At 36.3% G+C, this 18,711-nt stretch overlaps 1 protein-coding gene across 4 annotated transcripts in view; it reads right to left on the bottom strand.

The window, feature by feature from the left end:
• KHDRBS2 (KH RNA binding domain containing, signal transduction associated 2) overlaps positions 1-18,711 on the bottom strand; it is a 560,070-nt gene that overhangs the window by 282,967 nt on the left and 258,392 nt on the right. For all 4 annotated transcript variants that reach the window (XR_011504916.1, XR_006532064.2, XR_011504917.1 and 1 more), the window contains exon 4: positions 15,255-15,401. Coding sequence is in view for 1 of the 4 variants with exons in the window: in XM_014860065.3 (XP_014715551.1) it covers positions 15,255-15,401 (147 nt within the window). In the remaining 3 variants the exon portion in view is untranslated. The remainder of the gene's footprint in view (positions 1-15,254; positions 15,402-18,711) is intronic.

Below are 18,711 nucleotides of genomic sequence, written 5' to 3'. Positions count from 1 at the left end.
ATACAGATGGGGCATACTAAACAAGGGAGGGTTGCTATTCTCCAATTGGTTGCACGTGGGGTAGTGGAAAATCTGACATGATAAAAACAGTCACTCTGGTCACCAATACATGGAAGCATTTCTTCCATTATAATATTATGCAATTATTTTTGATTCCCAAAGAATCAGAAATAAATACTTGGTACAATTTATAGACATGGATATTCTGAACTGGGGTAAGGCTTTTCTATTTCAGAAGATGTTAAGGCATTTTGATGGATAACGTTTTGAGAATCACTTCAATTGGAAGTGGAAGTTTGAGCGACTGCAACAAATTAATCTAAAATGTAATAGACAAACCTTAGTCAAGTTTTTTCATCCTTGTGTACACTTTTTATAATGAGCTACATTTCCTGATTTTCTTACTTGGATAATAAGTTTAGGGTCAGTTGGCAATAGACAGTAAAGCTTCATATTTATTCAGCATGTATAGAATCTTATTCCTGCTCAATCAGACAAAGTCTTATGATTGCTATTGGTGGAAAAGAAATCTCTGGATGAAATACATTCTAAATGTACTATAATTGAAATAGCATTTGTATCCTGCTTAAAAATGAAATCTGGAAATGAGAATTATGTGGAAAGGTAATGAATTACAGTTTGGTGGTGAAATTACCTCATCGTAAGATAAAATATTCGTTCATTTAAGAAGATAACTGTAAGAAAACCTACTTTTCTACTATAATTATCTTCAGGTAGTTTGAGGTAAAATAATCTGTGCTTTTCAATATAGTTCATTTAATTTTATAATATAGACTAAATTCAGCATTTTAATGCAGTTTTGGTCATGCATTTTTGTATTTCCTTTTCCCATGCTAAGAGTTTCACACCTCTATTGTGAGGCCCCCAATCCTGGATCTATGAATAAGAATCTCCTGGGCTTTTGTGTATTTTTCTGGGCAGAGTATCTGGTGGTTTCATCTGATTCTAAAGTGACCTTAAAGTGATCAGTGATCTACTTGGTAACAGAAAATACCAATGACACAGCATCTTAAGAAGCCAAAGTCCCTGTGATGTCATATGATGTGACAGTCCAATTCTTTTTTCTCTTATAAATAACATAGTTTATTTTTTTCCAGCTTTATTGAGATATATTTGACAAATAAAATTTTAAGATATTTAAAGTGTACATCATGGTGATTTGATTTATGTGTATATTGTGAAATGATTCCCCCCATCGAGTTAATTAACACTTCCATCACGTCACATATTTATCTTTTTTCCTCTGAAATCTTAATATTGTCTCTGGCTGCATGAGTATCTCATCACCATTCTAACCCTGACTTCATCTTTTTGGAAGCTGGATCCTGAGAAACCTAAGAGTCCATGAAACCATTAAAATGAGGTGAGTATTCTTGGTTCAGACATTTCATTTCTTTCTATCTCTCTCTATTCTGTATTTAAAGAAAATATTTCCCTAAATAGTAGCATAATCAGACATTTCTTCATTCATATAGTTATATTTTCTAAAAATCAAGCTCATTTAAGAAAGATTAAGAATATATTTGGGCAATTTATCAAACAATTCCTGATACATACTTATTAAATGGTTGGGATAGGGTTACGAAGTAAGAGCTGTAAAAATTAGGTATTTTTAACTGGACTACATTTTAAAGGAAAATAGGATTTGTGCTATTTTCTTTTAAAATTTAAAAATTATCCTGTTCAAGGATAAAGGTTGCCGTACAAATATAGCACCACATATGAAGTTATAATTATAATATTGTGCTATGTTTAAATTATCAGACTAGAGTAGAATTTCTTTCCCCTATATTTACAAGAAATAAACAGATAAATGCCTCCATGGAAATTTAAGAAAGAAAAGAAAAGAAAGAGGGAAGGAAAAATAGTGAAGAAAGAAATACTTTGTGATACAAGTATATCACTGAAATTTGAGGCAGAAAATGGTTAGATTTATGTGAACGTGCTTTGATACTTAAGCCAATTTTCCAAGCTGTAAGCCTTGAGTCAGCAATCACAGAGATACACACGAATGAGAACAGGGGGCAGAGTGAGAGCTGCAGCTGAAAGGAGGGATCTAAAGGGCCAGGAGGGAGAGGGAGCAAGAGCTCTTGTGGTAAAGCAGCGTTCCAAGGAGTCACAAAGCATGAGTGAATAGAAGCTGTGAAGGAGAGGAAGACAGGAAGAGTGATCGCTAAAGACGGAGGTGGGGCAGAAGTTGAGAAGTGAACAGGGACACAGAGAGACATGGGTCATTTAACGTTGAAGATACTTCTCAGATTCCCTGCTGTCCCTGGGGACCCAGGAGGCAGCTCTCTGTGAGGCCCTCTATCACTATCTGTCCTGCTCTTAAGATTTCCATGGGAATCTGCCTCCAGTCTCTCTATTTATTTATAAAATATACATAATGCTCCTTCCCTCCACACATGCTTTTATGATCTAATCTAATCTGAATGAATCACTTTTCACTGTAACCGAAAGGGTCTAACTAAAACAGAACAACCTTCTCCACAGTGTGTGGAATATTGGTTAAATTTATAACTTCGTTACCCAGCTAAAAGGACTCTGAAGCTTCAGAATGGTAATGTCAAATAGCATTTTGTTTTAATTCCTGAGAATGACTAGTGACATATATTCATTATTGTGTCAGTGGCTTTTTTCCTTCTACAATCTACTTTCTAAATATATTTTAATACGTTGCACTATTAACCATTACTACCAACTGTGAGAATGAACATTCTATAATGTAAGGAGGCATCAGCTTGCTGTTAGAGATGACAGAGTACTCCTTAGAGTGCCTGGCAATGGATAATTTCAACGTGAGTTATTTTAATGCTTCTATTCCTACTGTAAAAGTTCTGTCACACATTCCTTACCTATGTTTAAAACAACTGCAAAACACTTTCACCAGCAGTGGAATGCATTTGTGCCATGAAAATAAGAAAGTAAAATCAAGGAAGAAGTCCCCAAGTAAAATAGACTTACGAAGATATTATTGAATTAACGACTAACTAAGAATGAGCAGGAAAAACCACACCTGCTTTACCACTAATAAGAATATTGGCAAATGCTTACTGAATGATAATAAGTCCAGAGTTGTCCATGTGACAAGAAATAGGCATATAAGATGCTCTAAATATGGAGGAGCCTCATGCTAACCACACAACCATTGCCACCTGCTAGTGACTTGTTTAGTCCTCTCCAATAGAGTAGGAGACATCTTATAGCAGTTGGGTCTTCACATTTTGATAATTTCCTTGATGAGGAGGCATCTGACTAATCCCTCTTTTTCCTGCCTGACCTTGGCAGTTCAGGTAACCATGCTGGCCTTTGGTACACTCATTGGTAAAACAAGGCTTGGATTCCAGCAGTGGTTTTCAAACTACCTTCTTTGGAATTCCATGGCTCTGAAAATCCTTAAGGGGATTGGCAAAAATGAAGTATTTTGAAGTCTTTTCTTCTCAACCATTAATATTTAAATTGCCTTGGAAATGTGTTAATTGTTCTGAGCTTAAAATTCCTCCAGTTCTACAATTATATGAGTGTGTCTATGTAGGTGTGGGAATAAAAGCATTAACATAGAAAATGTTTTCTTTGACGAAGTGGCTGGATTTAATTCTAGGATAGCACAGCATCTAAATAAAACATTTTTGGAAACAAGACTATCTTTGCTCATAGAGGCTAAGGTTGATATTGTCATTCTTATAGGTATGATCTGTGGTTTGCCATATTTTGGTTAAAACATCTAAGTTTTAGAGAAAGGGTTATTCTTCTTTTATCACAAACTTGTGCACTTACTAGCTAATTGTTAATCCTAATAATTCAATACACTTCTTTAAATAAAGAGTATTTCTTACAAAGTGGGTCTTTCATTCATTTCTTACGCATTAGGTCTGTTTCACATTTAAAAATGTATCTGGGATAAGATGATGTCTGTATTTTGCCTGAGGACTAATTTTAGCTGACATCTTGTCCCAGCTGTAGCTTGTCTGTTTGTGGGTTTAAGAAGGAGAGTAGGTATCCACCTTCTCCCTGTAGGAGGTCCTCCTTTCACTTTTAAAAGAATCTCACTCTGATTCTGATATCCATTCTTGCTCATAACATGTCTTTCTAAAGCTCTCAAACTTCTCAAATAAGAAGTTAGTACAAAGAAGGGAAGGGCAGAAAATGATGAAATATAACTCATCCTGGGGAACTGTGCTAATACCAGATGGTGTTTCGTATCCTTTCAGTGTGCCCTGGCTAACAGACAGGACCAATAAGGTAGGATGAAATTATTACAAGAATCTGTGGGCTCAAAATATATTTTGACCTAAACAAAGGTAAATACTAGCGGAGAATGTGGACTCTTAGATGAGAGATGTGCTTGAAACAACATAGAGTCTCTTAAAATTCTAAGATTCTATTATTCTTGTTGTAATAGAGTAACTTAAATTTCCATATTATAAGCCCTAAAATTCTAATCTTCAGAATAGAGAAAATGAAGAAAGGGAAGAAACAAAGGACATCAGAGAAATGGCAGCAATCTAAAAGTAAACAGGTTTTCAAGAATCACAAAAGAAGCTTATACAGAAAAGGAACCAGTTCCATCAGTTATTTAGTACTGATATCAACTGACTATGTAAATAGATATACCATAAGGGATGATTTTCCTTACATAGATCTAGTGCCTTAGTCCTGGTGATTGATTAATCAAAAATGGTACTATTACCACCATCATGCATCGATAATTCAACATTTCAATTCATGTGACTTGATTTGGAGAATTGGAGAAAAGTGTCTTGTTTGCATGAACACAGTGAAGAGGTAAGTAGTTAAAATGACTGCATATTTTCACTCTCTTCCAAACACATTTTAAACAACCTCATAATTCTCATAGGAACCTAAATACTCATTCTTCTTAATGTTAGAAGTAACAACAACAAAAAATTACAAAACACCCCGGATTTCCCTTAAGCTAATTAAAATTTTATATTTTTACACTGTGCATCTCAGAGTATAATCTCAAACACCAGATATTTTAATTAATTAAATTATAATAGCTTGGATCCCCTCTGCTCTTGTTTTTGCCATTTCATGTAAAAAACTAAGAGAAACTAAAAACAAAACAGGGAAGGAGATGATTATTAAGAGAAATCTCTGCCTAACATCAGGATTTGCAGATAGACTTTAAAAAAATCACTCTGTAATATCAGTATTCTTACAACAGCAAATTATTATCTTCTGGTAACTATTTATCATATTTATCTCCAAACAGAATTAGAAACTCAAACATCCAATGGTAAATACCAAATGAAATTACGCGAGGGTAGTATTTTCTATGTTTTATTCAAATCTAGCTTATGTCACCTATCAATAGCTTGGTAGTTAAATGCAGATGTCTGACTGGACCAAATCTTAGACACTCTATTCTTCTTTTGTTACCTACCATCAAAACAATGAGCCATTGTGAGAAAACGACGGGCTTGAATGTAGGCTTCACTATGTGATGCTACTTATGCTACTTCTGTAGCTACACAAACTTGCTCAGCCTCAATCTCCTCATCTATAAAATAAGCGTTATACATCCTTCTCAGACTTGTTCTGAGGATAATAGAGGTAATGTCTATACACCACCCACCAGAATACCTTGCCGGTCAGATTCTAAACAAATGTCACCGTCCCTTCCTTAAAAAAAAATCTACAGGTAAAGGTAAACAAAGAGAGTAGAAAGAAGCCATTAGCATTTTAATTTTCCTATTTAAAAATATACTAAAATGACTATTACCCTCAGAATTAGCTATTAATGGCAAATAGGAATTGTCATTGAGATTTATAACGTACATGAATGTTCCAAATTCCCAAATAGGTTTATCATAATATTTCTACCATTAGGGAAAGGACTTCATTAGTATTTGTGCATATTAACTTGACAACATCTGTATAAAACATATGGAGGGGCGGGCCCAGTGGCGCAGTGGTTAAGTGCGCACGTTCTGCTTCGGCAGCCTGGGTTTCGCCGGTTCAGGTCCCGGGTGCAGACATGGCACCGACTGTCAAGCCATGCTGTGGCAGGCGTCCCACATATAAAGTAGAGGAAGATGAGCACGTATGTCAGCTCAGGGCAAGTCTTCCTCAGCAAAAAGAGGAGTATTGGCAGCAGATGTTAGCTCAGGGCTAATCTTCCTCAAAAAACAAACAAACAAAAAAAACATATGGAAACAACTGTGTATCTAGTCTTTATAGAGGGAGATGTTCATGGAATACTGTGCCTTTTCTCTTGTGGAATATTTTATTTTAAATATGTAATTTCTGATTTATTACAAAACAAAATACTTGTCTTAGAAGCATGACATGATATATAGAGCTCAAACGTAAAACCTCTGGTGCCTATAAAGTACTTTGGATGCTTTCTTCCACATGTTAAATAGAAAGAGAACACATTAACTCTGTAAGATCTTAGTAATTCTTGGAGGATGGTGACCTAAATTCAGCTTCTTTCTCTTTGTTTGACAACTCTAACATACCAGCATATTTTGGGCGAAATAAAGGCTGGGGTCCTCAGAAGCTTATGTGCATGTCAGGCCTTGAGTTCTCTGAGAGGCCTGGGTAAAACAGTTGACTGTTATAGGCCTTTATCACCTGAGGGTTAAGTACACAAAACCCAGTGTTGGAAAGCCCCAGAATAGTAATGGAGGACTGGCTATTGGGAAAGAGTTTGGCTTGCAAAGATCTATATTTCATCCAAATGGAAAGCTGCCACAGACCCGCCTGAGTATGCCTATTGTCCCTGGGCAGCAAGAGGCTAAGACGGACCAGAGGGGTGAGCCCTCAAGTCTGGGAAAGCAAAAGGAGACTGGAGAACAGGAAGATATTTTTCAGGTTCTCACCAAGTCTCTGGTGGGCTGCCTAGTTCTACCTTTTTGGTCAATTTTACTTTCTAACATTTCAGAGGACTGATGTCACTAAAGGTATCTAAAAAACAGACCTAAACCAAGATAAAAAGAAAAAAAGAAAAGAGTATCTAGAGAGAGGAAGAGCAATCAGAAAATCTGCCCAGTGAAATAAAGGTGCTGGAGAGGATAGAAATAAACCGGAACCAAAAAAACAGAAGAAATATCTAATGTGATTATAGTACTTTCTGAAGAAATGAAACAAAAAAGAAAGCACAATGTCTACATGATTTCCACCTAAACAATTTAAAGGAATGGGCAAGAACATCGTCAATGCTAAATCCTGAACCTGTGGCTTAGAAGACCTTGGAGAAGATGTCTCTGGAAGGCAGGAGCAAAATGATAAGGAGATGGAAATCGTTAGAAAAACACAATTGGAAGAAAGACCCAGGAGCCTTGCCATACGTAATAGGAGTTACAAAAGGAGAAAAAGGAAAAATACAGAGCAAAGAAAATATACAAATAACAGGTAGAGAATTTCCATGAAAGGAAGGCCCACTGCTGCCAATTGAAACAGTTCACCCATTTCCAGGCTGGGCTGATCAGAAAAAAGCCAAATCTGAGCATATCCTGGTGAAATTCTTGAGCTCTAAGGACAAGGTAAAGCAATCTTACAAGCTCTCAGACAGAAAGAACAAGTTAGGTGCACAGGACAATGCTCCCTGCAAAACTGAGAGCAGGGAGATGGTGGAATAGCATCCAGAGATGAATGAGAGGAAGGACTGCATTGTGAGAACCCTGAGCCCCTCCCAGAGATCACTCAGCTGAAAGGGAGGAAAGTTATTTGAGGACTGGCAACAACTCCACTAGTCTATCATGCATATACCCCATCAGAGGAAAATGTCTGAAATAAGACTTCAACCAACCAAACTCACCAGATTATTACAGTACCAGGTTTATAGCCCATCTTTCTTCAATGTCCTATCACCTCTTACCCCACCTGTCAACCATCCACAGAGCCCTGGGAGCACTGGAAGCTGGAGGGTGGAGATGAATGAGTAGAACATGACTCTTTCCCCATTACTACTTCCTAAGCCATAAATTAGGGGAGGAGGGGAGCTTTGAAATGGATTGGAAATTGAAATCATAAATTGGAACTAACTGAGTTTAAAAGCTAAATTACCTAAATTAAGATTCTTCTTATAGGAGAATGAGTGGAAGCTACGTGATTTGCTCAAGCTGTTCGTAATGAATAAGAAAGGGAGAATGACAATGGTTACAGAAAAATAAAACCAATTTCTGTTTGTACCATACTGAGTACAGACCATCCAGTACACCATTTGTAGTTGTATTTTAAGGAACTGTTTTATATGCATTCCTTTATACACTATGTGGAGAGGCTGGGCGGAACAGAGAAGTGGACCAAAAAAACAAGGATTAGAGATGAGATAGAAGATAGATTTCTTGGAGGAATAGGGATTCTCCCAAGTTCCCTGGATATCTAGTATAAATACTGTCTGGAGGAATCAATACATTTTCCACTGTAGCTTGATGAAAGGAGCTTGAGAGTCGCAAAATGAGATCAGTTAATCAAGGAAGGGGAATTCAAAATAAGCTTATGTTGTATCTTATGTAGCTGCAAAATTAGCTGTTTAAAAAGTAAGAACTAACTCCTAGAACAGAAGTTGAAGATACGTTTCAGGAATACAAAGTTTTGCAAAAATAACCAGTTTTAAAAATGCTATTCTCTGTAAGTTTTTCTTGTTGCATTTATTTTTTAAAAAAAATTTCAGTATGAAATAGAATCTTTGACTGTGGGTCATCAACGCCTTCAAGAAACTAATCAAAAGTAACTCTCTCACTCTTCTCACCCATGCGCTCCCCTCCCCCCCATCCCATCACTCTTTCTTTCTCCCTACCTTTCCTATGTGGTGGTGGTCTTTCAGTCAGCCATTAGTTTTTCTTGACTCTAGAAATAACACTTTTTTTGATCAGTGTTGTCTGGTCTATCATCACTATTGTCCATATCATCCTTATTATCCAATCCGGTCTTTCATTTCCAATTATCTCTCAAATATTTCTCCATAACTCTTATCTTTTAAATCTTGAAAATAGTTTTCTGGTTCTTAAATTCTACAAGGGGAGTGGCTGATGTAATACAAATTCTTAGAACTGTGGCCGGCATATATTTGATGCTCAGAAATATTTGTTGAATTGAATTGAAATAAAACTTTCCCTTTGCATTAATTAGTACCATTTATTTTACGTACTTAAATGATTTACTCAGCTAAAAATTATACACTTTATTTAACAGATTCTGATTATTGAGCTATTTTTCTTCCTTGATTCCTTGGTACCAAATTCTTTTCAATAATCATGACTCTTTTTGAGTTGCTTGCATCTATAAGAGTATTTGCAGGTCAGTGTTGGCATGTATTTATTATGTACAAGCAGAGGACTAGCATTTACTAAACGTTTTCAATGTAAAGTAAAATTTCTATTAAATCCTCTAAGACTTTCCTTTTACTAGAATCCAATAAAGTTAACAGGTGAGATTCTTGCCTTGAAGATCAAACCTGTATCCTTAGGGACTACAGATCTTTGACAACACTGATAACTTCTCAGAAACGCTGCTAAGCCTTCATGTTAAGTACTACATATGGAACTGCAAAAGCAGTTCTTTTGATTATAATGCCAGCTAATGGGGAAGAAGTAACTCATCAAGATGAAATCGAGGTGCTGATATCAAGGAAGAATGATGCTGGGCATCTAAAAAGCAATAAAAGTTCACGAAAAGAGTAGCCTTGGAGAATTCACAATTCTGACATCAAATAAGACCAGAGATAATTAGTGATAAATTGTTTCCTAAGATAGAAAGCAGACAATCACGTCCTGACCCGAGACTCATATAGTGAACATGTGATTATCTGTACAGAGGAGGAGTAAGAAGATACTTGTCTTAGGGTTTGTAGAAAAATTACACTCAAATAGTTATCCGCTGCTTCTTTTATCAGTCTTCCAGGTTATGTCAATCAATTAGCAAGGCTAAAGTGGCTTTAAGTTCCAATAATAATATTATTGTAACTAATTATATAATAATTATTATATAGAATAATTATCATCCTATTCTAAGAACTAGTAATGATTTTAGTTCTGTTCTAAGTCATACACATCTATTATCTATTACAACTTGCCAGATAAAAAATCCTTAATATTAGATGATTATAAATTCATCCCAAAACAATCAGCATATGATCATAGTGCTATAGCAATATAGGAAACATTTCTGGGCAAGCAATACTTATGTAAATACATGTGGCTTTGTGCTATTAGCTACCACACTGTTAGAACATGGTTAATTACAAGAAAGAAAAGGGAATTAATTGATTTTGAAGACAGCGGTCCAAGGAAACTCTAGACAACAATTTGACACCAACCACAACAACGAAGGAATGATATCCAGGTTATGGATTCTGTTTCTCGCTCTGTATTGAAGTTTATTTTTTAATTCTGTACCTCATCATTCTCTTGCCTGTAGGATGCTGTTGCTGTAAATGCTGAACTCCTGCCATCAGCCAGCCAAACTGTAGCTGCCACTCCCCACTTGTCAGTCTTGCCATTTATCAATGTTGCTTTGCTGGCTGGTGGGATTTTGTCTAATACATTGTTTTCCCTACACATTCACCTGCATAAATGACTCTGACCTAATTTTCATTTTTTATCAAATTATAGCATGAATTTCAGGGACACATTTTTATGTTTATCGTCATCCAAAACTTCATAGACAATTTTTCAGTGCCTGAAAGTCTGGATCTTCTTCCATCTCCTAGACTGAAATTACCCAGCTTTCTTCTCTATTTTCTTTATATCTACTTACTTTCCTGTATGATTGCAATTAGCAATCAGTGTCATTTTCCCATTTCAGAGCTAGGATTATAGTCTTTGAAGAATAGAAGGCAAGAATGTCCTCTATTTGCTTTTACCACAAAGAGGAAAAGGGTTTCACTTTTCCTCCACAGTCAGACTCATGGTAGGTTTCCTATATAGGTTTCCAATATCTCAAACTGGAAATGATATAACACCGTAATTGCCCCATTTCAAGAACCATGGCTTTCACCAAGGCATAGATCCAGTCTAATGCAGAAAAGAAGTAAAAACCTAGCATGATGCATTTTTTTCTCTGTTGAATTGATTTAAAGTCTTATATATGAGATGGGTGAGAGGATACAGACACACAGCACCCCCCCCCCCCACACACACAAATATATGTGCCTTTTCTTTAAATGACACAAATCTCTAAAGATAATCATTGGAGACTTAAGCCAGACATGAAAAATACTTTTCAAGTTCCGTCCGCTCTGAAAATACGATAGTGTTGTGTAGCATACTGTGCTGGCAAAGATTCTGAGGCCATGACAGGGCTTGGCAGAAAGGAGTATTGGGATCTCTTAATTCTGTCAATAACTAACTCTTGAGGAGGTAACATAGTAATCTATTTGTTATCTCTGACCTAAATCTAATTTCCTGTTTGTGTGGAAATCCCTTCTTCCATCTTTTTTATGAAAGGATGAATAAACTTGCTCTTGCTGAGAATCTTGCCAAATGCTTTCTAAGTTCTAATTATGAGACGTATTCTGTTTTGATCATGAGTTAATTATTAAGCATTAGTAAAACTTACCAATTCAACTTAATGGAAGGTGAAAGTCAGCCAATTTAGGAAAATGAAATAGCGTAATTATCTTAAAGTAATCTGCTAACTAGGGTTGGAAAAACCCTAGGGATACCAGAGGGTTCCATTCACAAACTACAATGTAAATGCCGCCCTCTAGCAACGTGCAAGGAATACCCTGCACTCCCAGAGGTGGCAGTCGTGGTCTATGAGGATGTCTATAAGAAAACGAGTATCATAACCATCACACTGACCATATCTGTTTACCCCTTTGCAGCTTATAAAGGGAAGAGAAGGGCACTAACATTATAGAAACATACATTAGTTTAGGATTTTATATCCCTTTTGTCATTATTTGTCAAATTATTTAACACTCCTCATCTGTATTTGTAAGAAAAATTAGCAAATACAAGGAAAATAATATAGCACCTGCTCAAAACATTAGAGATTTAAAATTAGCAAAGTTCCATTTATTGATCTTCTATTGACTTGCCACTGTACTTGTCCTGATAAAAAACTGTAGTGACCGAATGGAGACCAGCAGGATGAAAATTTTGCCCAGGGCAATAATAAGTCTTTTGTCTTGAATAATTCTTTCAAAGTACTGAAACTGTGTTGTTTGCCAACTTCTTACAGCATTCAGACATTTCATGAGGAGTTGTATGTTCTAAAGTTGGCAGTCTTATAGGATTACAGCTCCTGGCTGTAGGGCAAGTTGGGTAAATGTCAGATGAATATAGAAAAGGGAGGAAAGTACAAGTGCTAACCACGGAAAGACACTCCATTCTGTAGAGGAATTAGATGCAGCGGAACCCAAGAGTCCTAGTCTACATCAGCTTTCTATGTTGTTCTAACATGTCTCTTAATGGCTGTAATTCTTCACTTATGTTGTTTGTAAATGTGCATGTCCCAACATGTTAGCATTTCGGTGGACTTTAATATCAAACGTCCAAAGAAACCTGGATCACCAAGTAATTTCATATAATAAAAAAAGAATTGGAGTTCATTTTTGTCCCTTATGGTTCTCATGACGGATGAAGTAGACAGATTCCATCTTTTGCTTGGTGCTGACGCAAGTGAGGGAAATGGGAAAAATTTATCAAGTAGAAGGAATTTCATTGACCACAAAATTTGCTAATACAACATTCAGAGATATCAGAAGAGTTATTTACTTTTTAAATATTCATTCAATCACTTATTCACTCATAGAAAAAAATATTTATTAAGTGCTTCTTATGTGCCTGGCCTAGTCCAAAATGGGGGAATAAAGCAGAGAAACTAGACAATAGTCTCTGCCCTCATGACATTTATATTTTAGCAGGGAAATCAACAACAAACACATAAGTGAAAAAAATACAGAGTACATCTGAAGGTGACAAAAGCTTTGAGGGAAATAAACAAGTGGAGAGGGCAACAGCATGATGGGACGATGAACTGCAATGTTCCATACGGTGGCCAGTGATACAGCGAACAAAGTATAATAGGACCGCACAAACGTAGCGAAGCTACTTCAGACTATGTGGTCAGAGAAGAATTTCCAGCAATGCTGACATTTAAGCCAAGACCTAAATGAGAAGGAGATAGCCCTGCCAATATTTTGGAGAAGAATCTTCACAGACCCTTAGTGAGGGGTGAGCCTGGGGTGTTGGATGAACAGAAGGCAGCATGTCTGGAGCTCAGTGAGTGAGCAGTTGGACCCACAGAGATAAAATCTCAGAGATAGGCAGGAACAGGTCACACTGGCCAAGGTAAGATTTTTGGTCTTCATCTGGATCCTTATATATAGAGCATGTTTATTGTAGGATATTATTCCCTAAACCTGATGCAGAGAGCTATTTTATTTCTCTGTATCACTCCTGGTACCTCCTAATCAGCCATTCCATCAGTCAGACTGTCAAATAAATACTTCTTGTGCCAGGCACAATGCTAAATGATGGAAATACAAGAGAGAGACTGCTAGCTCTTGCCCTTATAAAGGATATACTTCAGTGGAGAAGATATAAATGAAATGATTACAAGTATTATGAGGTCTAAGAAGTTAAGCGAGATGTATGATTGGCATTTATAGAAAAAGAGGGTTAACCTAACCTACAGCCAAGGTGCAACATACATACAGCAACAAAATAGTGTTTCATCTTACATATTTCACCTCAAAACGTCATTCCAAGATTCGATGTATCTACAATATAAAATGGATTAAAAGCAACCATTTACATGGCACTTTATAATTTTCTACATCCTTTCATATGCATCATCCCATTTAATATTCACAATAACTGTGACAGAGGTCAGTCAGTTATAACTATCTTCTTTTTAAAGATGAATAAGCTGAAGCTATGAGAATTTAAATGTCTTGTCTACAGTCATGAAACAGTTAGTAACACAAGCAGTCGTAGCTTTTCTCTATACTGTCTATATCACCAGAGGTCTGGTCTGAGCTAAATATAGCGAAACTGTTTACCCAATAGCACTAGGCGCCTAAGTCAGAGGCAAAAGAAGAGAGAATGTAGCATCTTCATTCTTAAGACATATGGGATCTATTTAGGGAGGTGTTCAGATAAGCAGCACATAATAAATTGTGCTGAAATTCTATGTGCATATGAAGTTAGGGAAGAACCAGAGTGGTATGGGATTATTCTCTAACCTTGCCTGGACAGAAAATTTTAAACTGGGCCTATAAATAGACTATGTGGCTAGATTTTAATGCTTTTACATTCTGAAATTCTCTGGTTTTGTTTTTCTTTTCCCATTCTCAAAATCACTGCCAATCAATGAATCTTATCCATCATTTCCTCTGAGGTCATTGCTCAGTTCAGAAATCTACAGTGTTTCTTCACTGCACAGATTAATCTTAGCTACTCTCTCTCTCCCTGCTGAAGACTTCTGGCCAGGCACTCCAGAAAACTTTACTCAGCATTCTCTTCTAAATATTTTATTCCCAGCTCTAAGCCTGATGGCAAGAATTCCATTTGAATGACCTATCCTCGAATACTAAATTGTTAACCTTTAGGAAAGCTTCATTCATTTAACCTTCCTCTATTTCTTAGAAAATAGGTAGGGAATTCTACTCAATATGTAACCCTGAATTTGTTGCTTTACTAAATGAACATTCTCTGTTGCCCTCATATAGTGCAATGAGTTTATTTTTTCAATTTTTGCTTGATAATCAACAAATGTGTGGTTCTATTAATATTGATTATTTTACATTATGTTTTATAATGAGCCAGCACCTGGAATACTATTACATAAAAATACATTTGATATTTTCAAATAATATCACCATCTTATTACAAACATTACATATCTAATCTCTTTCTTCTCCCACTATACCTGCAAATGCTCTCTCTATTAATTAAAATTTGCCAATAATGCATGTCAACCACCAAGTGATTAAGACACAAGAGAAGGATATTCTCTTCAATTATGGATTTGTGTTTATGTGTTAATTGTCTTCTTCTTCATGGCTATGACCTGATGCATGGCATGTAATGTACTGAAGACAAACACTGCTGTCAACCCTCACTATGTGGCAATGTGCCAGCTCCCATGCTAAGTGTTTTTGGTATCCTATTTTATGTCACTTTCACATCAACTCTACAGATAATTAGTTGGCAATATGAGTTTCCTTCTAAAAAGTCAGTGAAGATCAAAAGCACATTTTTTTTAAGAGAAACTGATGAGGAACATCTTTGTAAAAAATGAAAAACACTTACAGGAACCAAGAATTTTTTAATCTCTTCCAATGCATGACTCATACGTGAATAAGCTTCCCCAGGTGGCGCAAACACTTCAATTAATACATGAAGTTCATCACTCAAGTGGGCATATTTGGCTTCCCCACTCTTCCTTAGTTCTTCTTCCTGTGAAAGAGGTTATTTTTAGAAATACAAATCCACTCATTTTGCATTGATTTAACACTTACCAAGAATATGACAAAAGGACATAATCTAAGCAGATTTTCCGTAAGTAGAAACCCTCTGAGAAATAAAAATCTGGTACAAGCCATTTAAAGATTTTAAAAATCATTTTTGAGTGTTTGAATGATTTACAAAAAAAACCCTGGCATAATTAGTATCTACAATAGATTTTAATCAGCTAAATGAAAATGCTAAGCTCTTGGAAAGAAGTTACAGAAATGCCATTAACTCTTTAGTCTACACCACTACATTTTAGAACTGCAGATAATAAACCAAAGATTATCACTGTTCTTTAAGAAAACCAGGACTTTCTAGCTACTTTTGAGAAGTGGAGGAAAGGTTACTTGTTGGCCATGAAAGGCTTGAGCTAAGTATGCAAAACCAAGGCTTATCTCCCAGCCTATGTTCTCCCTGGCTCAGATTATTATAGAGCTTCATACCCACATCTTCTCTATCATTTGCTGCCTTGTTTTGGTCAAGAGAAGTATAGAAAGGGATGTTGGCTAACTATTATGTTGGTATTGATTCTGTATGAGCTGCTTATCTTCTGCTTAAACAACAAGAGATTTCTATTAGATCAAATTTTCCATTGTACTGTGCCCAAGCAATTATTGAAGCTTGAATAATTCAGTACAGGAACAGAGCAAACCAGCATATGATACATATACTTTGCTAATGTGCACTGGGTATTTTACACATATTGTCTCTAATCTCGCAATAACCTTGCACATCACTCACATATTTCAGATTAGGAAATTGAGGTTAAAAGACTTTAAGTAGCTTCAGCAAAATGGTATTCACACCCAGCTTATTTAGCAACCAGGTTTGCATTGTTTTAGGATTTCAAGGAAGCAAAATTTGGTTAAAATTAACATAAATAACATTAATTATGCTTTACCTTTTTTACCTGTCTTGACATCCCTCCCCAACAAACTAGCAGTTGTTTCACTAAATTTCAAAGGATAAAAATTAAAAAGTATTTTTTGCTTTTATGTAGGGCTTAAGTTAGGAAAGTGACATGAAAGACCTAAACCAGATAAATGAAAGCAAATTTGCTATTCACTTCATATGAGTTCACCTATATGATCCATGCTAATGCGCATGTTTATCTGCTAAGTCCATCATTTCAACATATGAAGGATCCATGAAAGAGATGGGAAGCTGTTTCTGCTTCCTGTACATCCCACACCTACTCAAATCTCTTGAATAGCAAAACCTCTCAGCCCGAGGAACCTCTCTCCACTTCCCTAAGCATAGTTTCTATCTCTAACTCGGAGCTTTTACCCAAGAGGGTTTTTCTTAGCGCCCATTCTCAGTTTGGGGAGGAGAAGAAGTGCATGGCTAAACAAATGTACCCATAGGATGTGGTAAACGTTTCTTTCCTCTTTGGGTTCTGCTAGGATGCAAGCTGTCTGTGAACTCTGAGGTCAGAGTCACTTGCACATAACTGCTCAGGTAGTTAAACCAGAAGCTTCCTCATATTGCCCCCTTGTCAATACTTCCTAACCTGATTTCCAGCTGAAAATTAAGGGCCACTTGCTAGCCAGATTTTATAAGGTCTGTGTACTATGAGGTGTGGCATTCAAATAAGAATTGTAACACTTATTTTAAAGGTTCTCAAACAAAATGAGCCTGATTATATACCTCCGCAGTTGAGCCAATAGGCTGACGTTCATGAATAACTGTAGCTTGCTATTTAAAAACACTTTTGCTTCTTTGCACCCCTACCCGCATCATCCTTTATATAAGGAGATGAGGAAACCAAGGTCCTTAGAGACAAAGCAACTTCCTAGAGGCCAAGAGTTAGTCAGGATTCAAGCCAGGACTCAGCAAGGTAGGTGACAGTACTGATGAAGACTTCAAACAAGAAAAGTTAACACAGCAGAACCTATCGTGAACTACTTCTGGTTAACTTCAAAACTAGACTTTCTATCTTGAAAGATGTGTTATAGTTGAACTCACTCATTGGACTGACTTTTGACAAAGCAAAATTTCCCAAGCTTTGCTTTTTTCATCTGTGAAATCAAGATAATAATACTTACCTCACAGGATTTGTGAGTTTCGAGAAAACTGAAGAACATTTTATATACTAAAAAATGTGATACACATTTACTATAATAATAATAAATATTATTTCCTATATTCTCAAGTAGTAGTTTAAAATCATGTTTGACTTTTTCAACAGAGACAAAAATAAATGCGGCTCAAACAAGTAGAAGAGTTATCTTCCTCTCAAGTGAAAGTCTACACTGTAGGTGGCAGAGCAGGGGGTCCTTCTCCACACTGCAGGGACTCTGGTTTCTCCTCTCTGAACTCAAGCCCTTAGGGATGCTGTTCTCATGTGTGTTATAAAGGAGGCTGTCCACCAACACTTCCGAATTCCATCACATGGAAAAGAGAAAGAAGATGTGGACAGCAAAAAGCTTCTTTTTGAGGAAATACACCAGAGGTTTTGTACATCATTTCTGCTCACATCTCTTTGGCAGGAGTATGGTCACCTGGTGGCCTTGGATGCAATGGATGCTGTGAATGTGGTCTCAGACTGAGTAGCCATGAGACTATCTAAAATGTGAGGGCTTCATTTATGAGACAAAAAAGTGAGAATGGATCCTGGGTGACAATGAGCTGTCTTTGCCATTCAGTCCTCATTCAGGGCTAGTTAAAATGACTCTTGATTATTGAGTCTAATTTTGGTGAATAGCTAGCCAGTATCTGCCAGAATGTCCAAACTTTATTTCCAAAAACAATACTATATCCCCTCCCCAGTTGTATTTATAACATAAACCTCCAAGTTCCATTTGAATATAGGCAGACATCACAGCCATCCTGAACAGCACAAGTGCCTGGACACCAGTAAGTGTATTTATAGTAATTTAATACAATCTCTTGAGGTATTTCTTAAACAAGTGTTCCAAATATATTTGGGGAAAATATTTATCTTTGCAATAAATGCATCATCTAATAAATTGATTATGAATGGAGCAGTAGTGTTTTCACATTTCTCCCCAATTATCTTTTGGATGTTTTATAACAAAGATCATAGCACCCTGGAAGGTTACACTCAATAGAACCGAGGACAAAATAGCAACAACATTAAAGAAAAAGATCAAGAAAATTAGAAATGCTAGAAAAATCTTGAGTGTAAATAGAAATGAATAGTTGCAAAGTTAACACTACAGAAGATTGGATCTCCAGCTAATAAAGGGGCATAAAAAGGCACAAAGGTTAAATCAAAAGACTTTAAGATCACATG

The sequence above is a fragment of the Equus asinus genome, chromosome 8, assembly GCF_041296235.1.
Source record: "Equus asinus isolate D_3611 breed Donkey chromosome 8, EquAss-T2T_v2, whole genome shotgun sequence".
In the NCBI taxonomy this organism is placed as follows: domain Eukaryota; kingdom Metazoa; phylum Chordata; class Mammalia; order Perissodactyla; family Equidae; genus Equus; species Equus asinus.
The sequence above is the reverse complement of the archived record's forward strand: the minus strand, read 5'-3'. Positions and strand labels throughout refer to the sequence as shown.